The 25,567-nt window shown below is 51.1% G+C and overlaps 1 protein-coding gene across 1 annotated transcript in view; it reads left to right on the top strand.

Annotated features, from left to right (window-relative positions):
- The window catches only part of LOC147123909 (growth hormone receptor-like), a 558,256-nt gene that overhangs the window by 471,267 nt on the left and 61,422 nt on the right, over positions 1–25,567 (top strand). The window contains exons 9-11 of the mRNA XM_085964446.1: positions 3,420–3,598; positions 7,386–7,539; positions 21,681–21,771. Of these exons, the coding sequence (XP_085820572.1) occupies positions 3,420–3,598; positions 7,386–7,539; positions 21,681–21,771 (424 nt within the window). The remainder of the gene's footprint in view (positions 1–3,419; positions 3,599–7,385; positions 7,540–21,680; positions 21,772–25,567) is intronic.

The raw sequence follows: 25,567 nt of genomic DNA, 5'->3' as shown, positions 1-25,567 counted from the left end.
CTGGACACTCCCGGCCTCACTGTATCACTGGACGCTCCCGGCCTCACTGTGTCACTGGACGCTCCCGGCCTCACTGTGTCACTGGACGCTCCCGGCCTCACTGTGTCACTGGACACTCCCGGCCTCACTGTGTCACTGGACACTCCCGGCCTCACTGTATCACTGGACACTCCCGGCCTCACTGTATCACTGGACACTCCCGGCCTCACTGTATCACTGGACACTCCCTGCCTCACTGTATCACTGGACTCTAGAACGGTCCCAGCGAATTGGAAGGTAGCAAATGTAACCTCACTATTCAACAAGGAAGGGAGAGCGAAAACAGGGAACTATAGGCCAGTTAGTCTGACATCAGTCGTCAGGGCAAGTGCTGGAATCCATTATTAAGGAAGTGGTAACAGGGCACTTAGAAAATAATATTAGGATTAGCATGGTTTTATGAAAGGGAAATCGTGTTTGACAAATTTATTAGTTATTTGAGGATATAACTAGCAGGGTAGATAAAGGGGAGCCAGTGGATGTAATATATTTGAATTTCCAAAAGGAATTCAATAAGGTGCCACATAAAAGGTTGTGGTTGTTTTGCAAGATAAGGGCCCATGGGGTTGGGGGTAATATAGTAGCATGGATTGAGGACTGGTTAACGGACAGAAAACAGAGAGCAGGAATAAATGGGACATTTTCCAGTTGGCAGGCTGTAACTAGTGGGGTGCCGCAAGGATCAGTGTTGGTGCCTCAGCTATTTACAATCTATATTAATGACCTAGATGAAGGGACCAAGTGTAATGTATCCAAGTTTGCTGATGATACAAAGCTAGGTGGGACAGTAAGCTGTGAGGAGGACACAAAAGGCCGCGAATTTAATCGCGCTGAGGGGGCGGGTTTGGAGGTGGGACCGCTGTCAAAATTGCAAAGATTGACAGCGGGTAGGAAACTCGCTGTAAACCCGCCTCCACGCGAGTCTCCCAGGTGTCGGGTCTGTCAGCGCAGAACTGACCCGACACCAAGCAGTGGGGGAGACAATTCTGGTTCTTAAATGGCTTGTTAAGAGCCAATTTAAGAGGATTTTGAGGCTTTCCTGTAATTTCAGTTTCTCCCCCACTGGTTACCCGCTGTTCGGGGAACACGCCAAGCTCAACCTGGCGTGTTGTGAGTCTGCTCTGATGTTTGTGTAAAGATGACAGCTGCAGAAGTGGTGTCAAGGATGCCATATTGTAGATGGTGAGTTTCAGAGCAAAGAAAATGTTGGTTACTGCATTTTTAATACGTATAGAGGTTTCTTTAGCTTACAAGTTTTTAAATCCAACTGTATGTCCAGTGCTACCTCATTGGGAGAACCTCTCTCACCAGTGACAGATCGCTTCTGTCATCTCACCTGCAGCTGCCATCTATTCCAGCAACATCGGAGCCAATGAAACAATCAGACCGTGGTCCTCCGAATCCTTCCACGAACAGCCCCAACACCAACATCATCACCAACCTCATCACCAACCTTCGCCGCCATCACCTGATGCTGCACTGGACACAGGGCATCAGCCCCTGACAACATTGCTGGCCGGGAGGCTTCACCATGGCCAGATTAATTTCACTTGATGCTGTAAACCCTGGCTGCCACATGATGTGCCAGGTTGACACCATCCCACACCAGCACCGTGAAGCATCCCTTTAATGTCCAAGCCATTCCATGCACACACATCACCATAGCGGGGGGGGGGGGGCGCGGAGATATGAGTGAACAATCACTGGAACTCAGTAAGACACTTCTCAATGTGCGCTCAGACCTGTCCAATAAGGGGCACTTTTGGAAAAAGAGATTTCACTGTATGACAACACATTACCAGAAACTTCACATGGACATTGGCTAAACCTCTCAAGTGCCTACCCTTGTGTGTTGTTAGTTGGTATGCTTGCAGTAGGATGAGGGGGAGTGTGAGGGGTTGCTAGTGAGATGGGGAAGTGATAAAGTAGATAGAGAGGGTTGGGTGGAGGTGCAAGGTAAGTTGATGTCCTGGGGAGGTCTCTTCCACCCTTGGAAGGGAAGAGGACCTTCCTGCGTGCTGTGACTCCCTCCATAAGCATATGGAGGGAGTCATTGGAGAGCCTGGGCACAAGTGTTCACCTTCGTGTAGTGATTGTCGGTGTTTGCAGCACCTCAATGCTGTCAAACACTGACAGATCAACTGTCAAAATAAAATTGAGCATGGTCCCTTTAAGGAAACCGGCAGATGACGTGTCATCAAATGATGTAATCAGACCCGCTTCCTGTTAATTGGCCGGTAAAGGCCAATCAAGGGAAAATCATGTCCGCAGAGCGGAGGCCGCTGGGGGCGGGACCGGAACAAGGAAACCAGCCGACCCGCCTCCGGGATTAAATTCGCGGCCCAAGAGTCTGCAAAGGGATATACAAAAGCAATATACTACGGACGCTAACTTTCTGTCTTTCTTGAACAAGGGCACCCAAATCTCTCGGAACACCAACATTTCATAGTTTCTCACCATTTAAAAAATATTCTGCTTTTCTGACGAAAGGTCACCGACCTGAACCGTTAACTCTGTTTCTCTCTCCACAGACGCTGCCTGACCTGCTGAGTGTTTCCAGAATTTTCTGTTTTTATTGCAAAGAGATTTGACAGGTTAAGTGAGTGGGCAGTAAGGTGGCAGATAGAGTAGAATGTGGGGAAATGTGAGGTTATTCACTTTGGTAGGAAGACAGGATAATTTTACTAAGGTGAGAAACTATTAAATGTTGGTGTTCAGAGAGATTTGGGTGTCTTTGTACAGGAAACACAGAAAGCTAGCATGCAGGTACAACAAGCAATTAGGAAGCAAGTGGCATGTTGGCCTTTATTGCACGGGGGTTGCAGTACAAGAGAAAGGAAGTGAGGATAGGGTGAGGACTGAACACCTTGAAAATGTTCCGTTGATCAGAGCGAGCCAGCATGGATTTGTGAAAGGTAGGTCATGCCTGACAAACGCGATTGAATTTATGAAGAGGTGACTAAAGTAGTGGACAGGGGAATGTCTATGGATGTTATTTATATGGACTTCCAGAAGGCATTTGATGAAGTCCTACATAAGAGACTGTTATCTAAGGTAGAAGCCCACGGAATTGAGGGCAAATTATTCACCTGGTTAGGACATTGGCTGAGCGGCAGGAGACAGGCAGTAGGGATAATGGGCAGGTACTCTAATTGGCAGGAGGTGACTAGTGGTGTCCCACAGGGATCTGTGTTGGAGCCTCAACTATTCACTGTATTTATTAATGGCTTGGATGATGGCATAGAAAGTCATATATCCAAATTGGTCTCACTGTATCACTGGACACTCCTGGTCTCACTGGACACTCCTGGTCTCACTGGACACTCCTGGCCTCTCTAAACCAGATCCTTTTTTTCACTTTTTCTTCCTCCTCTTTACAGTGAAGCCTGATCCTCCGATTGCGCTGAACTGGACACTCCTGAATATCAGCCAGTCGGGACTGCTCGCTGACATCCAGGTGTGGTGGGAGGCGCCACCTACTGCTGATATCAAGAATGGGTGGATATCGCTCAAGTACGAGATCCAATATAAAACCAGCGAGAGTAACCACTGGGACTCGGTATGTTCAAATGAGTTCAGCAAAAATGATTCTTTTTCTTTGAACGGCAGGGAAATTCCACTTCCATTGTAAATGCTGAGCGAGTAGTGTGGTTCAGGCACAGTAAAAAGGAGTGCTTCAGAGCAGCGTGCAGTTCATGGTGCGTTGATGATGCCATAAGTATTTCAGGTGAATCATCAGCAGTGCAGGGGTTTGTAGGTCAAAAATATGTCGCATTTTTGTTGCTGGGCGGGGAGGTTGTGTGCCCACTGCAAAGACCAATTCCCAGCTATAATGGAGAGAGGTCTTTAAAATTGGCCGTTTTTGTTGACGAGAGTCCAGGGTGCAAATGCAGCCCAGCTTCACAGAATGAGCATCTCCCCTCATTTCATGCTGAAAGTGTCAGCTTGGCTCAGTCAGTGTACTGTCCTTTCGGAGTCAGAAGGCCATCGTGGCTTCAAACCCCACTTCAGGAATGAGTACAGAATCTATGCCGACACATCAATGCTGAGCGAGTGCTGTCTTTTGGATGAAGCTTTAAACCAAGACCCCTGTCTGCCTGTTCTGCTGGATGTAAAAGATTCCAAGGCGCTATTTCAAGTAGAGCTGGGGGAATTCTCGCCGGGTCCTCGCCAACATTTATCCCTCAACCAGCATCATCAAAACACATCAACTAATCATTCAGTTGCTTGCTGTTAGGAGGATCTTCCTTTGTGCAGAATTGTTGCTGAGTTTGCCTACATAACACCATTGACTACGCTTCTAAAGTAATGAATTGGTAGTGAAGAGCTTTGGGAGGTCCTGAGTCCTGTGAACAGGACGATATGAATGAAAGTTTCCTCCAAACGATTCTAATTGAAATGCGTTCTGGCAATTTAACTCGGTTCCCAGCAGCGGAATTCGTAGCCGATAATTCATTGCAATTCAACACTAATTGGTGTTTTAAGGTTCTGGTTACTAGACGTTGATGGGACGGTGTACAGGGAGCTTTACTCTGTATCTAACCCGTGCTGTACCTGCCCTGGGAGTGTTTGATGCGACGGTGTAGAGGGAGCTTTACTCTGTATCTAACCTGTGCTGTACCTACCCTGGGAGTGTTTGATGGGACAGTGTAGAGGGAGCTTTACTCTGTATCTAACCCGTGCTGTACCTGCCCTGGGAGTGTTTGATGGGACAGTGTAGAGGGAGCTTTACTCTGTATCTAACCCGTGCTGTACCTGCCCTGGGAGTGTTTGATGGGACAGTGTAGAGGGAGCTTTACTCTGTATCTAACCCTTGCTGTACCTGCCCTGGGAGTGTTTGATGGGACAGTGTAGAGTGAGCGTTACTCTTTCTCTAACCTGTGCTGTACCTGCCCTGGGAGTGTTTGATGGGACAGTGTAGAGGGAGCTTTACTCTGTATCTACCCGTGCTGTAGCTGCCCTGGGAGTGTTTGATGGGACAGTGTAGAGGGAGCTTTACTCTGTATCTAACCCGTGCTGTACCTGCCCTGGGGGTATTTGATGGGACAGTGTAGAGGAAGCTTTACTCTGCATCTAACCCGTGCTGTACCTGCCCTGGGAGTGTTTGATGGGACAGTGTAAAGGGAGCTTTACTCTGTATCTAACCCGTGCTGTAGCTGCCCTGGGAGTGTTTGATGGGACAGTGTAGAGGGAGCTTTAATCTGTATCTAACCCGTGCTGTACCTGCCCTGGGAGTATTTGATGGGACAGTGTAGAGGAAGCTTTACTCTGCATCTAACCCGTGCTGTACCTGCCCTGGGAGTGTTTGATGGGACAGTGTAGAGTGAGCGTTACTCTTTCTCTAACCTGTGCTGTACCTGCCCTGGGAGTGTTTGATGGGACAGTGTAGAGGGAGCTTTACTCTGTATCTACCCGTGCTGTAGCTGCCCTGGGAGTGTTTGATGGGACAGTGTAGAGGGAGCTTTACTCTGTATCTAACCCGTGCTGTACCTGCCCTGGGGGTATTTGATGGGACAGTGTAGAGGAAGCTTTACTCTGCATCTAACCCGTGCCGTACCTGCCCTGGGAGTGTTTGATGGGACAGTGTAGAGTGAGCTTTACTCTTTCTCTAACCTGTGCTGTACCTGCCCTGGGAGTGTTTGATGGGACAGTGTAGAGGGAGCTTTACTCTGTATCTAACCCGTGCTGTACCTGCCCTGGGAGTGTTTGATGGGACAGTGTAGAGGGAGCTTTACTTTGTATCCTACACTCAGAGGACGGGTATTCTGCGGCGAGTGACCCATCCCCTGGCTCCCCAAAGCCTTTCCACCATCTACAAGGCAGAAGTAAGGAGTGAGATGGAATACTCTCCACTTGCCTGGATGAGTGCAGCTCCAACAACACGCAAGATGCTCGACACTATCCAGGACAAAGCAGCCCACTTGATTGGCACTCCATCCACCACCTTAAACATTCACTCCCTCCACCACCGGTGTACCGTGGCTGCAGTGTGTACCATCTACAAGATGCACTGCAGCAACTCGCCAAGGCTTCTTCAGCAGCACATCCCAAACCCGCAACCTCTACCACCTAGAAGGACAAGGGCAGCAGGTGTATGGGAACACCGCCACCTCCAAGTTCCCCTCCAAGCCACACACCATCCTGACTTGGAAGTATATCACCGTTCCTTCATCGTCGCTGGGCCAAAATCCTAGAACTCACCCCGTAACAGCACTGTGGGAGCACCTTCACCACACGGACTGCAGCGGTTCAAGAAGGCGGCTCACCACCACCAGCGACATCCACATCCCATGATCGAATAAAAAAACCAGACATCTCGCGCTCACCACCCTGTGAGAACGGACGTCTCGTGCTCACCACCCTGTGAGAACGGACGTCTCGCGCTCACCGCCCTGTGAGAACAGACGTCTCGCGCTCACCGCCCTGTGAGAACAGACGTCTCGCGCTCACCGCCCTGTGAGAACAGACGTCTCGCGCTCACCACCCTGTGAGAACAGACGTCTCGCGCTCACCACCCTGTGAGAACAGACGTCTCGCGCTCACCACCCTGTGAGAACAGATGTCTCGCGCTCAACGCCCTGTGAGAACAGACGTCTCGCACTCACCACCGTGAGAACAGACGTCTCGCGCTCACCGCCCTGTGAGAACAGACGTCTCGCACTCACCACCCTGTGAGAACTGACGTCTCGCGCTCACCGCCCTGTGAGAACAGACGTCTCGCGCTCACCGCCCTGTGAGAACAGACGTCTCGCACTCACCACCCTGTGAGAACAGACGTCTCGCGCTCACCACCCTGAGAACAGACGTCTCGCGCTCACTGCCCTGTGAGAAGACGTCTCGCGCTCACTGCCCTGTGAGAACAGACGTCTCGCGCTCACTGCCCTGTGAGAAGACGTCTCGCGCTCACTGCCCTGTGAGAAGACGTCTCGCGCTCACTGCCCTGTGAGAACAGACGTCTCGCGCTCACCACCCTGTGAGAACAGACGTCTCGCGCTCACTGCCCTGTGAGAAGACGTCTCGCGCGCACTGCCCTGTGAGAAGACGTCTCGCGCTCACTGCCCTGTCAGAACAGACGTTTCGCGCTCACTGCCCTGTCAGAACAGACGTCTCGCACTCACCACCCTGTGAGAACAGACATCTCGCGCGCACTGCCCTGTGAGAAGACGTCTCGCGCTCACTGCCCTGTGAGAACAGACGTCTCGCACTCACCACCCTGTGAGAACAGACGTCTCGCGCTCACTGCCCTGTGAGAAGACGTCTCGCACTCACTGCCCTGTCAGAACAGATCCCCCTTGCTGTTTCTGATTTATCAGCCTTAACTGAATTTTTTTTCCTTCACATGACAGATTGAAGCTTTTTCCACCTCCCATCCAGTTTACGCACTTGGTACTGGCAAGAATTATGAGATGAGGCTGCGATGTAAACAGATCGCCAATGGGGACTTTAGTGAGTTCAGTGACATGGTGCCTGTCTTCATTCCAGCACCACAGTCGACAGAAGGTAAGTGGAACCAATAACCACATAAACATGAGCGGCTGTAGATGCTTTGTCCGCAAGGTATGTGCTGGGCAGAAGCTGCAGTATCTTTCTGCGAGGGGGACGTAACAACCAGTGCAGGATCCTCGCCAGGTCACTGGCCCACATGTTCAGCCATAAGTGGGCAACTTGAAACAGACCAACTGCCCACTCGTATTCCTAGGGCAGAGGCACACAGTCCAGTCGTGATCTACGTGCCAGACCTCCGTATAGCATCTGTGTTCTAGAAGAGAAAATGAAAGGTGCGTGTCATTCATTAAAGGGTGAAAACGCTCAGGAATATTTTATAAACTGTGAACCCCCTGGCTGTCCTGAGACAGTCACTGTCGGGGATGTATGAGCTCTGGTCATGACAGCAGATGATGGCCCTGGTAAATCACAGCAACAGAAACACAGGAAAAAAATATTAACTAGCCCGACTGGTGGAAGGCAGCAGTGCAGAGCTTTTGAGCAATGATATCTGGCCGAGCAGAGCGCTGGGACCTCAGCTTGTTATCCTGAACCCTCGCCTTAAGTTGCCAGTTTTTCTGTATCACCACAAGTTGGCAGCCAGGCAGTACCCAGCAGGTAGGGAGGGAACGTCAGAGGGAGAGTGATTCCCCGCTGCCTCGTGTGCCCCTCGGCAGCTGACTCCGAGTCGGTTGGCAAACGGTTACAGCTGCCTACCCATCCTCTTGTTTTAAGATTGCCATACCGTTAGCTTTCCCCTATCCCCAGGCGCCATTTCTGGTTCTAATTATTCCCTGAAGATAGTGGCAAGGATGGAACTGATTTTGCCACTGTAAGTTTCCTGTTTTTATTTCAGGTTTCCAGCCTTTGCCGTTTTTTTTCTTCTGCCGCATCTTAAATTTATGTGGGTGGGTGGCAATCATTACATGTAAATGATCTCACTCAGGGGTTCAACCGAAGTCATAAACAAGAATGAAACTCAACCAGTTTATTGTTCGTTAACCCACGTGATGAGAAGATATGGTAATAATCAGTCCCACCCATACACAGAGCAGTATTAGAAGTAATCTGTTGGGTGATCTGTGGAGAGGATGTTTCCTCTTGTGGGAGAATCTAGAACTAGGGGTCACTGTTTAAAAATAAGGGATCGCCCATTTTAGACAGAGATGAGGAGAAATTTTTTCTCACAGAGGGTCGTGAGTCTTTGGAACTCTCTTCCTCAGAGGGTGGTGGAAGCAGAGTCTTTGAATATTTTGAAGGCGGAGGTAGATAGATTCTTGGTAAGCAAGGGGGTGAAAGGTTATCGGGGGTAGGCGGGAATGTGGAGTAATCGGATCAGCCACGATCTTATTGAATGGCGGAGCAGGCTCGAGGGGCCGGATGGCCGACTCCTGCTCCTAATTCGTATGTTCGTATGCTGCTGATCTGTGGAAGATGTTTTTGCCCCAACCTCAGGGGTTGTGGCCGGCATCGATAGGCAGGAATCTACGGAATGACATTTTCACTGAAATACTAAAATGAGCAAGTTGAACATCTCAGACACTCCCCTTGTGGAATAATCAAACACCTCATGACTCTACGGCTCACCCTAGCCTGGAACCAGGGCACTACAGTCATCGGTGTGTACGCCCCAACACTGGAAGCCACAGCCTCGAACAATCCCTGTCCCAAGTCCCAACGGGTGACAAACTGATCCTCCTTGGCGACTTCAACGCCAGAGTTGGAAAGGACACAGATCTCTGGGGAGGTGTGATCGGCAGAGAGGGGGTAGGGAAAGCCAACTCCAACGGTACCCTCCTCCTGACGAAATGCTTAGAACATGGCCTTGTCATAACCAACACCTTGTTCCGTGAGAGAGACAAGTACAAGGCTTCATGGCAACACCCTCACTCCAAACACTGGCATCTGCTGGACTACGTCATCGTCCGAACAAGGGACCGCAAGGGCGTCCACATCACCCGTGCCATGACAGGAGCTGATGACTGCTGGACAGACCACCACCTAATCCGCTCTGTCATCTCCATCAACATAGCCCCAAAGCAGCAGCGGCAACAAAAACAATGCCACAGGAAAATCAACGCTGGAGCACTCAATGACCCCGCCAAGAAAGCCCTATTCAGCCTGTGCCTCACAACAAACCTAACGACTCCCAGTGATTCAGAGTGTCCACAGCGCCTGGTCTGCACGCAAGGCCTCCATAATCAGCACCTGTGAAGAGATGCTCAGTCACTCGACCAGGAAACACCAAGACTGGTTCGACGAGAATGACCAAGAGATCCAGGAGCTAATAAGAACATAAGAAATAGGAGCAGGAGTCAGCCATTCGGCCCCTCGAGCCTGCTCTGCCATTCAATGAGATCATGGCTGATCTTCTGCCTCAACTCCATTCACCGGCCCTATCGCCATATCCCTTGATGCCCTTACTAGTCAGAAATCTATCGACTTCTGTTTTGAATATACCCAATGACTGAGCCTCCACAGCCCTCTGGGGTAGAGAATTCCAAAGATTCACCACCCTCTGGGTGAAGAAATTTCTTCTCATCTCAGTCCTGAATGGCCTACCCTTTATCATGAGGCTGTGGCCCCTGGTTCTAGACTCCCCAGCCAAGGGAAACATTCTCAGCAGCATCAATGTATGCTTCAATGAGATTCCCCTCTCATTCTACTGAATTCAAGAGAATACAGGCCTAGTTTACTCAATCTCTTCTCATACGACAGTACCGCCATCCCAGGAATCAATCTCGTGAACCTTCATTGCACTCCCTCTATGGCAAGTATATCCTTCCTTAGATAAGAAGACCAAAATTGTACACAGTACTCCAGGTGTGGTCTCACCAAGGCCCTATATAATTGGAGTAAGACTTCTTTACTCCTGTACTCAAATCCTCTTTTAATGAAGGCCAGCATACCATTTGCCTTCCTAATGGCTTGCTGCACCTGCACATTCACTTTCAGTGACTCATGTACAAGGAAACCCAGGCCTCTTTGAGCATCTGCATTCCCTAATCTTTCACCATTTAGGAAATACTCTGCCTTTCTGTTTTTTCTACCAAAGTGGATAACTTCACATTTATCCACATTATATTCCATCTGCCATGTTCTCGCCCACTCACTGAGCCTGTCGAGATCCCCTTGAAGCCTCTTCACATCCTGTTCACAACTGACACTGCCACCTAGCTTTCTATCATCAGCAAATTTGAAAATGATACATTTAGTCCCCTCATCCAAGTCATTGATATAGATTGTAAATAGCTGGATTGTGAATCCAGGAGCTAATAAGCCATAAGCACAAGGCATTCCTGATCTGGAAACAGCAACACAACTCGAGAGCAAGAAAGCAGCTCTACAGACACCTGAAGGCCAAGGTCCAACAAAAAACTCGCGACCTAAGGAACAGATGGTGGGTGGAGAAAGCGCAGGATATCCAGCAGCTAGCCGACAACCACAATTGTTGTGTATGTAACCTGTTCCACCTTAAGAGAGCTTAAGCCTGTTCCACCTTAAGAGATGTACTACTTGCTCAGATTTTATTTTCTTTACTTGTTATCAAAGATGGCGGCTTCCCGCTCTTGCCGTAGTCCTCCGCCCACAAAATGGCGGTTTTCCCACGCTTGGCGGTCTTCACCTGTCCCCCGACGCCGTCTCCCTTCAGTCCCCGAGTGCGGCCCTTATCTTCGCCGCGATCGCCCGAGTGCGGCCCTTATCAGCGGATGCGATCGATGGCCCGGCTGCGCCTCGCACTTGAAAGCGGCCCGGCCCTTATCAGTGCTTGCGATCGATGGCCCGGCTGCGCCTCGCACTCCAAAGCCCTTATCTCCCGATCGCGATCGATGGCCCGCGCTGTGCACCGCGGCTCTCGCGCCTTCAATTTCTGCAGCCGCTGCCCTTTCAGCCCGAGTGCGGCCCTTATCAGTGGTTGCGATCGATGGCCCGGCTGCGCCCCTCACTTCAAAGCGGCCCGGCCCTTATCTGCCGATCGCTATCGCCCTGTACCTTTGTCTTCCCCAGCCCTGTCTTCTACTCCGGTTCACAAGCTGATGGAGGCTTCAGGGTCCTAATGCCTGTCGCTTCCAGTGGGGTGGTGTGGTTTGAAACCTCTCTTCAACCGCCGTGGAATAACTGCCGCAGGGTAAGAACCTGACTCGTCGCCAGTGTTAAGTCTGTGAATTATTTAGTTAATTAAGACACAGACTAATGAGTAACAATAAAACAGGTCTTTACTGGTTGGAGGTAGGGACTATACTGAATACAAGATTACTGCACAGTGCTTATATACCGGTGTGTTCACCCCCGGTATTACGTCTACAGCAGCCTGAGAAAGTAGTACATCTCTTAAGGTGGAACAGGCTTAAGCTCTCTTAAGGTGGAACAGGTTACATACACAACAACAATGTGTGTACTTTCTTTAGCGCAGTCAAGACCACCTACGGCCCAAGCATCCAAGATCCTATCCCACTGCGGGCCAAGAATGGAGAGGTACTCATCAAGGACAGAAAAGCAGTCATTGCCGCTGGAAGGAGCACCTTGAAGATCTCCTTAACCGAGACTCTGTCTTCGACGCGAGTGTCCTCAACTCCATCCCACAGCATGCTACCCGCCACCACCTCAGCACAACCCCAGCCCGGCATGAGGTTAAAAAGGCCATCCAACAACTGAAGAACAACAAGGCCTCAGGATCAGATGGAATCCCCGCCGAGGCGCTAAAACATGCGGAGAAGCACTATTGGTGCAAATACATGAACTCATTTCTCTTATTTGGAAGGAGGAGAGCACGCCAGGGGATCTCAGAGACGCTGTAATCGTGACCATCTTCAAGAAAGGTGACAAGTCCGATTGCAGTACTTGCAGAGGAGTCTCCCTGCTGTCTGCCACAGGGAAAGTCATCGCAAGAATCCTTCTCAATCGTCTTCTCCCAGTGGCTGAAGAGCTCCTCCCAGAGTCGCAATGCGGACTCCGCCCACTAAGGGGCGCAATGGACATAGAAGGTAGGAGCAGGAGTAGGCCATTCGGCCCCTTGAGCCTGTTCCGCCATGTAATGAGATCATGGCTGATCATCCAAATTCAGTACCCTGTCCCTGGTTTCTCCACATATCCCTTGATCCCTATAGAAACATGATCTTCACCGCGCGTCAACTACAAGAGAAATGCAGGGAACAGCACCAACCGTTGTACATCGCCTTCTTTGACCTCACAAGGCCTTCGACACCGTCAACCGTGAGGGATTATGGAGTGTCCTCCTCAAATTCGGCTGCCCTCAAAAGTTTATCACCATCCTCCGCCTGCTTCACAACAACGTGCAACCCGTGATCCTGACCAACGGATCCACCACAGACCCAATTCACATATGGACCAGGGTGAAGCAAGGCTGTGTCATCGTACCAACACTCTTCTCGATATTCCTGGCTGCAATGCTCCATCAAACCCTCAGTAAGCTCCCCTATGGAGTGGAGCTAATCTACAGAACAAATGGGAAACTGTTCAACCTCCGTCGCCTCCAGTCCAGATCCGAGGTCATCCCATCCTCTGTCGTCGAATTACAGTATGCAGACGACACTTGCATCTGCGCTCACTCGGAGGTCGAACTCCAAACCATCGTCAACACCTTCACCGAAGCGTACGAGAGCATGGGCCTTACACTAAACATGCGTAAGACAAAGGTCCTCTACCAATCTGCCCCCACCACACCAGTACTGCCCCCCAATTATCAAAATCCACGACAAGGCCTTGGACAACGTGGACCACTTTCCATACCTCGGGAGCCTACTGTCAACAATGCCAGATGTCGATGACGAAATCCAACACCGCCTTCAGTGTGCCAGTGCAGCCTTCGGTCGCCTGAGGAAAAGAGTGTATGAATACCAGGACCTCAATACCAGCACCAAGCTCATGGTCTACAAAGCAGTAGTGATACCCGCCCTCCCGTATGCTTCAGAGACATGGACCATGTACAGCAGGCACCTCAAAGCACTGGAGAGGTACCACCAACGCTGCCTCTGCAAGATCCTGCAAATCCATTGGCAGGATAGGCGCACCAATGTCAATGTTCTTGCTCAGGCCAACATCCCCAACATCGAAGCTTTGACTACGCTCGATCAGCTCCGATGGACGGGTCACATCGTCCGCATGCCCGATACGAGACTCCCAAAGCAAGCGCTCTACTCGGAGCTCCGGCACGGCAAGAGAGCCCCAGGTGGGCAGAGGAAACGCTTCAAGGACACCTTCAAAGCCTCCTTGAAAAAGTGCAACATCCCCACCGACACCTGGGAATCCCTGGCCCAAGACCGCACAAAGTGGAGGAGAAGCATCCGGGAAGGCACCGATCACCTCGAGCCTCTTCGCCGGAAGCAAGCAGAAGCCAAGCGCAGGCAGCGGAAGGAGCGCACGCCAACCCAAGCACCCCACCCACCCGCCCCTTCAACCACCGTCTGCCCCGCCTGTGACAGAGACTGTAGGTCCCACACTGGACTCATCAGTCACCTGAGAACTCATTTTTAGGACCGGCGAATGAAGTTGAGGCAGAAGATCAACCATAATCTCATTGAATGGCGGAGCACACTGGAAGGGCCAAATGGCCAACTCCTGCTCCTATTTCTTATGTTCTTATGTTCTTAGTGTGGAAGCTAGTCATCCTCGGTTCCGAGGGACTGCCTAAGAGAAGAACCTCGAGGTGCAATTAGGTTCAAAAGGGTAGAAACTCAGGCGGGCCCATTTCTGTGGATGCGGGAGTGAGGCGTTCATTCCCTGCTCTTGAATGGTGAGGCCCAAGGCGTCCCGATATTGGGCCTTGGGCCTCATTTCAATGGAGCCAGCGTGCCGCAAACAGCCAACCGGCAAAGAGGAAAGCGGTATCAGGCCGCTGCTAGCCTCACACCGACGCTCGGGGAGGTGAATCCGGGGGTCAGGAGACCGGGTAGTGCAGAGGGCGGAAGTGGGAGTTAGTAGGCCAGGGGAAATCAGGGGTCAGGAGAGCGGGGTCGGGAAATAGGAGACCGGGGTGGGGTGGGCAGGGACATGGGGTCAGGAGATCGGGGGGGGATTGGGGCTGAGAGGTAGGAGACAGTGGGTAGTGGTGGGGCTGATCAGGGGTCAGGAGATTGGAGACAGTGGGTAGTGGTGGGGTTGATCAGGGGTCAGGAGATTGGAGACGGTGGGGGGGGATTGGGGCTGAGAGATAGGAGACAGTGGGTAGTGGTGGGGTTGATCAGGGGTCAGGAGATTGGAGACAGTGGGTAGTGGTGGGGCTGATCAGGGGTCAGGAGATTGGAGACGGTGGGGGGGGGATTGGGGTTGATCAGGGGTCAGGAGATAGGAGACAGTGGGTAGTGGTGGGGCTGATCAGGGGTCAGGAGATTGGAGACGGTGGGGGGGGGATTGGGGTTGATCAGGGGTCAGGAGATCGGGGGGGGATTGGGGCTGAGAGGTAGGAGACAGTGGGTAGTGGTGGGGCTGATCAGGGGTCAGGAGATTGGAGACGGTGGGTAGTGGTGGGGTTGATCAGGGGTCAGGAGATAGGAGACAGTGGGTAGTGGTGGGGTTGATCAGGGGTCAGGAGATTGGAGACAGTGGGTAGTGGTGGGGTTGATCAGGGGTCAGGAGATAGGAGACGGTGGGTAGTGGTGGGGTTGATCAGGGGTCAGGAGATAGGAGACAGTGGGTAGTGGTGGGGTTGATCAGGGGTCAGGAGATTGGAGACGGTGGGTAGTGGTGGGGTTGATCAGGGGTCAGGAGATTGGAGACAGTGGGTAGTGGTGGGGTTGATCAGGGGTCAGGAGATAGGAGACAGTGGGTAGTGGTGGGGTTGATCAGGGGTCAGGAGATAGGAGACAGTGGGTAGTGGTGGGGTTGATCAGGGGTCAGGAGATAGGAGACAGTGGGTAGTGGTGGGGTTGATCAGGGGTCAGGAGATTGGAGACGGTGGGGGGGGGATTGGGGCTGAGAGATAGGAGACGGTGGGTAGTGGTGGGGCTGATCAGGGGTCAGGAGATTGGAGACGGTGGGGGGGGGATTGGGGTTGAGAGATAGGAGACAGTGGGTAGTGGTGGGGTTGATCAGGGGTCAGGAGATTGGAGACGGTGGGGGGGGGATTGGGGTTGATCAGGGGTCAGGAGATAGGAGACAGTGGGTAGTGGTGGGGTTGATCAGGGGTCAGGAGATTGGAGACGGTGGGGGGGGGATTGGGGTTGATCAGGGGTCAGGAGATCGGGGGGGATTGGGGCTGAGAGGTAGGAGACAGTGGGTAGTGGTGGGGCTGATCAGGGGTCAGGAGATTGGAGACGGTGGGGGGGGGATTGGGGTTGATCAGGGGTCAGGAGATAGGAGACAGTGGGTAGTGGTGGGGTTGATCAGGGGTCAGGAGATTGGAGACGGTGGGTAGTGGTGGGGTTGATCAGGGGTCAGGAGATAGGAGACAGTGGGTAGTGGTGGGGTTGATCAGGGGTCAGGAGATTGGAGACAGTGGGTAGTGGTGGGGTTGATCAGGGGTCAGGAGATTGGAGACAGTGGGTAGTGGTGGGGTTGATCAGAGGTCAGGAGATTGGAGACGGTGGGTAGTGGTGGGGTTGATCAGGGGTCAGGAGATAGGAGACAGTGGGTAGTGGTGGGGTTGATCAGGGGTCAGGAGATTGGAGACGGTGGGTAGTGGTGGGGTTGATCAGGGGTCAGGAGATAGGAGACAGTGGGTAGTGGTGGGGTTGATCAGGGGTCAGGAGATAGGAGACAGTGGGTAGTGGTGGGGTTGATCAGGGGTCAGGAGATTGGAGACGGTGGGGGGGGGATTGGGGCTGAGAGATAGGAGACGGTGGGTAGTGGTGGGGCTGATCAGGGGTCAGGAGATTGGAGACGGTGGGGGGGGGATTGGGGTTGAGAGATAGGAGACAGTGGGTAGTGGTGGGGCTGATCAGGGGTCAGGAGATTGGAGACGGTGGGGGGAGGATTGGGGTTGAGAGATAGGAGACAGTGGGTAGTGGTGGGGCTGATCAGGGGTCAGGAGATTGGAGACGGTGGGGGGGGATTGGGGTTGAGAGATAGGAGACAGTGGGTAGTGGTGGGGTTGATCAGGGGTCAGGAGATTGGAGACGGTGGGGGGGGGATTGGGGTTGAGAGATAGGAGACAGTGGGTAGTGGTGGGGTTGATCAGGGGTCAGGAGATTGGAGACAGTGGGTAGTGGTGGGGCTGATCAGGGGTCAGGAGATTGGAGACGGTGGGGGGGGGGATTGGGGTTGAGAGATAGGAGACAGTGGGTAGTGGTGGGGTTGATCAGGGGTCAGGAGATTGGAGACAGTGGGTAGTGGTGGGGCTGATCAGGGGTCAGGAGATTGGAGACGGTGGGGGGGGGGATTGGGGTTGAGAGATAGGAGACAGTGGGTAGTGGTGGGGCTGATCAGGGGTCAGGAGATTGGAGACGGTGGGGGGGGGATTGGGGTTGAGAGATAGGAGACAGTGGGTAGTGGTGGGGTTGATCAGGGGTCAGGAGATTGGAGACAGTGGGTAGTGGTGGGGTTGATCGGGGGTCAGGAGATTGGAGACGGTGGGTAGTGGTGGGGTTGATCAGGGGTCAGGAGATTGGAGACGGTGGGGGGGGGGATTGGGGTTGAGAGATAGGAGACAGTGGGTAGTGGTGGGGTTGATCAGGGGTCAGGAGATTGGAGACGGTGGGGGGGGGGATTGGGGTTGAGAGATAGGAGACGGTGGGTAGTGGTGGGGCTGATCAGGGGTCAGGAGATTGGAGACGGTGGGGGGGGGATTGGGGTTGAGAGATAGGAGACAGTGGGTAGTGGTGGGGTTGATCAGGGGTCAGGAGATTGGAGACGGTGGGTAGTGGTGGGGTTGATCAGGGGTCAGGAGATTGGAGACGGTGGGTAGTGGTGGGGTTGATCAGGGGTCAGGAGATAGGAGACAGTGGGTAGTGGTGGGGTTGATCAGGGGTCAGGAGATTGGAGACGGTGGGGGGGGGGATTGGGGTTGAGAGATAGGAGACAGTGGGTAGTGGTGGGGTTGATCAGGGGTCAGGAGATTGGAGACGGTGGGTAGTGGTGGGGTTGATCAGGGGTCAGGAGATTGGAGACGGTGGGTAGTGGTGGGGTTGATCAGGGGTCAGGAGATTGGAGACGGTGGGTAGTGGTGGGGTTGATCAGGGGTCAGGAGATTGGAGACGGTGGGGGGGGGATTGGGGCTGAGAGATAGGAGACAGTGGGTAGTGGTGGGGTTGATCAGGGGTCAGGAGATTGGAGACGGTGGGGGGGGGGATTGGGGTTGAGAGATAGGAGACAGTGGGTAGTGGTGGGGCTGATCAGGGGTCAGGAGATTGGAGACGGTGGGGGGGGGATCAAGAAACGGAGGAAAGGGAGGAGAGCATTTGCCCTGTTCCACCATTCATTGAGATCGTGGCTGATCTGCGACCTAACTCCATATACCCGCTTTTGGCCCATATCCCTTAAAAACTTTGATTAACAAAAATCTATTAATCTAACATTTAAAATTAACATTTGATCGAGCATCAGTTGCCGTTTGCGGAAGAGAGTTCCAATCTTCTACCACCCTTTGTGTGTAGAAGTGTTTCCGAATTTCACTCCTGAAAGGTCCGACTCTAATTTTTAGACTGTGCCCCCTAGTCCTAGAATCCCCAACCAAAAATAGTTTCTCTCCATCTACCCTATCTGTTCCCCTTAAAACTTCGACCAGATCAGCCCTAAACGTTCTAAATTCTAGGGAATACAACCCTAATTTCTGAAATCTCTCCTCGTAACTTAATCTTTGAAGTCCGGGTATCATTCTGGTAAACCTGCGCTGCCCTCCCTCCAAGGCCAATATATCCTTCCTAAGGTGTGGTGCCCAGAACTTTTTTTTTTTTAATTTTATTATTCGCTTATGGGATGTGGGTGTCGCTGGCAAGGCCAGCATTTATTGCCCATCCTAGTTGCCCTTGAGAGGTGGTGGTGAACCACTGCAGTCCGTGTGGTGAAGGTGCTCTCACAGTGCTGTTAGGTCGGGAGTTCCAGGATTTTGACCCAGCGACGATGAAGGAATGGCTGATGTATTTGCAAGTCAGGATGGTGTGTGACTTGGAGAGGAACTTGGAGGTGGTGGTGTTCCCATGCGCCTGCTGCCCTTGTCCTTCTAGGTGGAAGAGGTCATGGGTTTGGGAGGTGCTGCCGAAGAAGCCTTGGCGAGTTGCTGCAGTGCATCTTGTAGATGGTACACACTGCAGCCACGGTGCGCCGGTGGTGGAGGGAGTGAATGTTTAAGGTGTTGGATGGGGTGTCAATAAACAGGCTGCTTTGTCCTGGATGGTGTCGAGCTTCTTGAGTGTTGCTGGAGCTGCACTCATCCAGGCAAGTAGAGAGTATTCCATCACACTCCTGACTTGTGCCTTGTAGATGGTGCTGTTCCCAGTGCTCCAGGTGTGGTCTAACCAGGGTTTTGTACAACTGCAGCATAACTTCTACCCCCTTGTATTCTAGTCCTCTAGATATAAAGGCCAGTATTCCATTCGCCTTTTTGATTATTTTCTGTACCTGTTCATGACATTTTAATGATGTGTGTACCTGGACCCCCCAAGTCTCTTTAGACCTCCACTGTTTTTAGCCTTTCACCATTTAGAAAGTACCCTGTTCTATCCTTTTCAGGTCCAAGGTGGATGACCTCACATTTGCTTCCATTGAAATCCATTTGCCACAGTGTCCGTGACTCCATCGTATGATTGTCAATGACTTGCAGATCTCCTTCCTAGTTGTTCATTGCATTCTAAGATAAATACCATCTATTCCTGGGCATGTATTGGTTTTTGAAGCACTCTGCATCCTCTGAGGATTTGTGAGCATCTTTGCTTTTCCCAAGCGTCCTTCAAGCAACGAGTTTGAATTCTCCAAAAAATATTTCAGATTGGTCTCATTTAAAATATTAACTTTTCTATTAGGAAGTGCTCAGCCAGACAAGACTGTGATTAACATTTCTGTGATCAGCAGCAGCTATGCTTTCTGATTTTCTGTCAACATTGGCCCAGAAATTCGGGTCGGGGGCTTCCCGCGGGTGCAAGCCCCCGACCTGCACTTACCTAGTGCGCCAGCCGTTGAACTGTGGGCCCGCACGGGATTCCGATCCTGGGCCTCCTCCAACTGCCGGCGCGCAGTGCTTGCGTATCCCGGGGCGCAGTTAGTTCGAAGCGTCCCCTGGGATCACGTGGGCCATGGAGAGCCAATCGGAGCAGGGAATGCTCCATTCATAAAATTGACAGGAAGAGCTGTCAAAACTATAAATACTATAAGCCCCAAAACATCACTAAAACTTCAAACACATTTTTTTTTAAATCACATTTTTAAAATAACTATAAATTACATAAAATAACTATTTTAAACAATAATTTAAATTTTTGAAAAAATTAATTACATTTTCTAATGGGGCTAAAAATAAACTTACCTTTCTTTAAAGTATTTAAAAATAATAAACCTGTGGAAAAAATGTTTTAATTTTAATTAATTCACCACTTACCTTGTTAAAAGCAGGCCTTTTAACATGTGTAACTCCTGGAGACTTACCCTCCCGGAGAAACCTGCACAAAAAAAACGTAAGTTCCAGGCGCACGCGCTGCCTCTGAACCCCTTCCTTTAAGGGAACGGAAGTCCCGGTTTCCTGCGCATGCGCAGTGCATGCACGAAACCGGCTCTTCTATTGGGCCTACGGGTGAGTACCCCGTGCGTGCTCACCCGTGGGGACCCGAATTTCTAGGCCAATGATTTTTTTACTGCAAATCCATTTCTGTTCCTTGATCAAAAGGTTGAAAGTTCAGTTCAAAACTCTTTTTCTTCTGAACTAAGCACATAATTTCTAACTGGGAACCAACGTAAAGTCAACTAGTGAGAGATTTATGAGGTCACTTTTGTTTGTTTTAGTGTTATATTTATTAAAGACAGTATAAGTCAGCAAACTCATTGATAGTGCACGAACTTTTATGGTAGAATGTAAAGACGGGAACCAACTGACAGTGGGGAAAGCTATGGGCTGCCTGACAGTGTAAAAGGGGCTTGGGACGCGTCAGGGAGGAGGTTGAGGTGGGTCTGCGGTGGAAGCTTGGAGCCTGCAGGTTAAACAGCAGTTCGGGTTAATTCTGGCTTCACTCTCCCACAGGACTGCTAGGTTCTATCTCCTGTACAAGATCCAGTCAACCTCTAATTCTGACAGACTGTGCCCCATCAAAGCTCTCAAACCCCCCTCCTCAGTCCAACTGGCTCCTGGACTCCCTTCCTGAATAACTCCCCCCTCCACCCAAATTTCAGGACCCTTCTCCCAGTGTTCACAGATCCGAGGACATGTCCCAGTTCCCAGAACACCTCTGTAGTGTTCCCAAGACTAGGCCCTGCTCGCTGCTGAGACCCTATCCCATTACAGGAAACTTTTTTTTATCCGGCACAGACGGGACCGACGTGGTGCCGGTTCATCAAAAATTCCGCATAACCGAACGCTGTAGTAAAAGATACGGAGCTGAGAGCTCCGTATAAAGCAACAAACCCTGTTGCTTAGCAACAGCTTCAGAACAATGACCACAAGTTGCAAGCGTCTCTGTAGCTTAGCAACAGCTGCAGCCACACCCTTGCACAGCAACAAATGGAGGAAGGCAAGTAATAAAAGTTACCTGAACCTACTCCTGAATTTTGCCGGTTAACCGAGATTTCCGGTTATTTTAGGTGCTGGTAAATCGAAAGTTTCCTGTACTGCCATCATAGAATCATGGAATGGTACAGCACAGAAGGAGTCCATACGGCCCATCGTTCCTGTTCTCTTTGGTAGAGCTATCCACTTAATCCCACTCCACTGCCTTTTCCTCAGCCCTGCTCATTTCTCCTTGTCCAGTATTTATCCAATTCCCTTTTGAAAGTTACTATTGAATCTGCTCCCACCGCTCTTTCAGGAAGCGTATTCCAGATCATGTCCTAGGCTGCTGCAATGTTGATGAGTTAGTGTCCTCGATAAAGCTACTTGGCATAGACTCCTGTTTTCATAAAAGCATCGTGAGCAACACCACGGGAGATTTGAGAGTTTGTTAAATAAGATGCCACCTGAAAAATATCACTCAGTATTGTACATAGTTCTTTTCATAAGTAGATGTATATGTCTCTGCACACTTTTATAAAGTTGGATTTCTATATGTTGTTTCTTACAGAAGCAGGACTCTTGTTCAGGTTGATTCTTGTCTTTGTTTCACTGGGCATGGCCTTGACGCTTCTGTTGATCCTGTTTACCAAGAACCACAGGTATGTGTGACACAAACATGATGAATGATGCACTATTATCAGCCAATTACTGGTCAATCTATCCACTTATAGACTCTTACGGAACTAAAGAGGCCTTTTGGCCAATCGTCCCTGTGCTGACTCTCTGAAAGAGGCTCTCCACTTAGTCCATTCCCCTGCCTTTCTCCAGCTGACCCATGTGCCTATGCTGACTGAAGGAGCTCTCCATTTAGTTCATGCCTCTGCCCTTTTCCTGTAAGCTTTTAAATGTTAACACAAATATTTATCCACTTATATTTTGAAAGCTGTTATGGATTCTGGTAGGACATTTTTTTAAATTAATTCCTGGGACATGGGCGTCACTGGCAAGGCCAGCATTTATTGCCCATCCCTAATTACCCTTGAGAAGGTGGTGCCTTCTTGAACCGCTGCAGTCCATGTGGTGAAGGTACTCCCACAATGCTTTTAAGGAGGGAGTTCCAGGAATTTGACCCAGCGACGATGAAGGATCAGCGATATACTTCCAAGTCAGGATGATGTGTGACTTGGAGGGGAACTTGGAGGTGGTGCTGTTCCCATGCGTCTGCTGCCCTTGTCCTTCTAGGTGGTAGAGGTTGTGAATTTGGGAGGCGCTGCTGAAGAAGCCTTGGTGAGTTGCTGCAGTGCATCTTGTAGATGGTACACACTGCAGCCACGGTACGCCGATGGTGGAGGGAGTGAATGTTTAAGGTGGTGGATGGGGTGCCAATCAAGCGGGCTGCTTTGTTCTGGATGGTGTCGAGCTTCTTGAGTGTTGTTGCAGCTGCACTCATCCAGGCAAGTGGAGAGTATTCCATCACACTCCTGACTTGTGCCTTGTAGATGGTGGAAAAGCTTTGGGGAGGTGAGTCACTCGCCACAGAATACCCAGCCTCTGACCTGCTCTTGCAGCCACATTATTTATGTGGCTGGTCCAGTTAAGTTTCTGGTCAATGGTGATCCCCAGGATGTTGATGGTGGGGGATTCATCAATGGTTATGCCGTTGAATGTCAAGGGGCGGTGGTTAGACTCTCGCTTGTTGGAGATAGTCATTGCCTGGCACTTGTGTGGAGTGAATGTTACCTGCCACTTATCAGCCCAAGCCTGAATGTTGTCCTGGTCTTGTTGCATGCGGGCATGGACTGCTTCATTATCTGAGGAGTTGCGAATGGAACTGAACACTGTGCAATCATCAGCGAACATCCCCACTTCTGACCTTATGATGGATTGAAGGTCTTTGATGAAGCAGCTGAAGATGGTTGGGCATAGGACACTGCCCTGAAGAACTCCTGCAGCGATGTCCCGTGGCTGAGATGATTGATCTCCAACCACCACAACCATCTTCCTTTGTGCTAGGTATGACTCCAGCCAGTGGAGAGTTTTCCCCCCGATTCCCATTGACTTCAGTTTTACTAGGGTTCTTTGATGCCACACGCATTCAAATGCTGCCTTGCTGGCAAGGGAAGTTACTCACATCTCACTTCTGGAATTCAGCTCTTTTGTCTACGTTTGGACCAAGGCTGTAATGAGGTTTGGAGCCAAGTGGTGCTGCCAAACCCAAACCCATCAGTGAACAGTTTATTGGTGAGTAAGTGCCGCTTGATAGCACTGTCGACGACACCTTCCATCACTTTGCTGATGATTGAGAGTAGACTAATGGGGCAGCAATTGGCCGGATTTGATTTGTCCTGCTTTTTGTGGACAGGACATACCTGGGTGGTTTTCGACATTGGCGGGTAGATGCCAGTGCTGTAGCTATACTGGAACAGCTTGGCTAGAGGCACGGCCAGTTCTGGAGCATAAGTCTTCAGCACGATAGCCGGGATGTTGTCGGGGCCCAAAATCTTTACTGTATCCAGTGCACTCAGCCATTTCTTGATATCCCGTGGAGTGAATCGAATTGGCTGAAGAATGGCTTCTGTGCTGGTGGGGACCTCGGGAGTAGGCCAATATGGATCATCCACTCGGCACTTCTGGCTGAAGATGGTTGCAAACACTTCAGCCTTGTCTTTTGCACTCGCATGCTGGCATCCGCCATCATTGAGGATGGGTATATTCATGGAGCCTCCTCTTCCCATTAGTTGTTTAATTGTCCACCCCCATTCACGACTGGATGTGGCAGGACTGCAGAGCTTTGATCTGATCCGTTGATTGTGGGATTGCTTAGCCCTGTCTATAGCATGCTGGTTCCACTGTTTAGCATGCATGTAGTCCCGTGTTGCAGCTTCCCCAGGTTGGCACCTCATTTTTAGGTACACCTGGTGCTGCTCCTGGCATGCTCTTCTACACTCCTTATTGAACCAGGGTTGGTCCCCTGGCTTGATGGTAATGGTAGAGTGAGGGATATGCCGGGCCATGAGGCTACAGATTGTGGTGGAATACAATTCTGCTGCTGCTGATGGCCCACAGCACCTCATGGATGCCCAGTTTTGAGCTGCTAGATCTGTTCTGAATCTATCCCATTTAGCACAGTGGTAGTGCCACACAACACGATGGAGGGTGTCCTCAGTGTGAAGACAGGACTTCGTCTCCACAATGACTGTGCGGTGGTCACTGCTACCAATGCTGTCATGGACAGATGCATCTGCGACAGGTAGATTGGTGAGGATGAGGTCAAGTAGGTTTTTCCCTCCTGTTGGTTCTCTCACCACTTGCACTAGGCGCAGACTGGCAGTTATATCCTTCAGGACTCGGCCAGCTCGGTCAGTAGTGGTGCTACCGAACCACTCTTAGTGATGGACATTGAAGTCCCCCAACCAGAGTACATTCTGTGCCCTGGTTACTCTCAGTGCTTCTTCCAAGTGGTGTTCAACATGGAGGAGTATGGATTCATCAGCTGAGGGAGGGCGGTAGGTGGTAATCAGCAGGAGGTTTCCTTGCCCATGCTTGACCTGAAGCCAGGAGACTTCATGGGGTCTGGAGTCAATGCTGAGGACTCCCAGGGACACTCCTTCCCAACTGTATACCACTGTGCCGCCACCCCTGGTGGGTCTGTCCTGCCGGTGGGACAGGGATGGTGATGGAGGAGTCTGGGACATTGACTGAAAGGTATGATTCTGTGAGTATGACTATGTTAGGCTGTTGCTTGACTAGTCTGTGGGACAGCTCTCCCAATTTTGGCACAACTCCCCAGATGTTGGTGAGGAGGACTTTGCAGGGTCGACTGGGCTGGGTGTGCGGTTGTTGCATCCGAAGCTTTCCACAGGCCTGGCAGTTCATTGACAGCAGAGGGAACCAATCACAAAGCGAAGTGACGTGAAACAGCCAATAGAAGAGCAAGGAAGGCGGTGCCGCAAGCATTTTGTGAAGCTGCGTTTCTCCCTGCTCCGGGCCGAACTGCGGTGTGACGGGACTCTGCATGGCGAGGAAGGTGAAGCTCCCCCTAGGGAAGCTGCCCCCAGAGTTGCGGCGGGACGAGCAGTTTGGCAGAGTCAGCGAGTGCGATCTGGTGAGGGTGAGACTTGGGTGGGGGGAGGAGAGAGGGTGGAGAGTGACAGGGAGAAGGGGTAGAGAGAGGGGAATGGGAAAAAGATGGAGGTAGAGAGAGCGAGATTAGGGAAGAATGACAGGGAGAAAGAGATGGAGTCACGGAGAAAGGGAGAGCAATGGGGAAGAGTGACTGGGGGAGAGAGAGAGAGAGAGATGGGATACAGAGAGGAAAGGGAGAGATGAAAGTACAGATGTGGAAGAGTGACAGGGGAGAGATGGAGGTAGAGGAATGGAAGAGATGGGAGTACAGAGAGAGAGATGTGGACGAGTGACTGGAGCGAGAGAGATGGAGGTACAGAGAAAGGTGGG

Source organism: Somniosus microcephalus, chromosome 1 (assembly GCF_052327205.1).
Source record: "Somniosus microcephalus isolate GS21.2 chromosome 1, FLI_Smic_1.0, whole genome shotgun sequence".
Lineage (NCBI taxonomy): Eukaryota > Metazoa > Chordata > Chondrichthyes > Squaliformes > Somniosidae > Somniosus > Somniosus microcephalus.
Note: the sequence above shows the minus strand (reverse complement) of the source record. Positions and strands in the feature narration are given on the sequence as shown.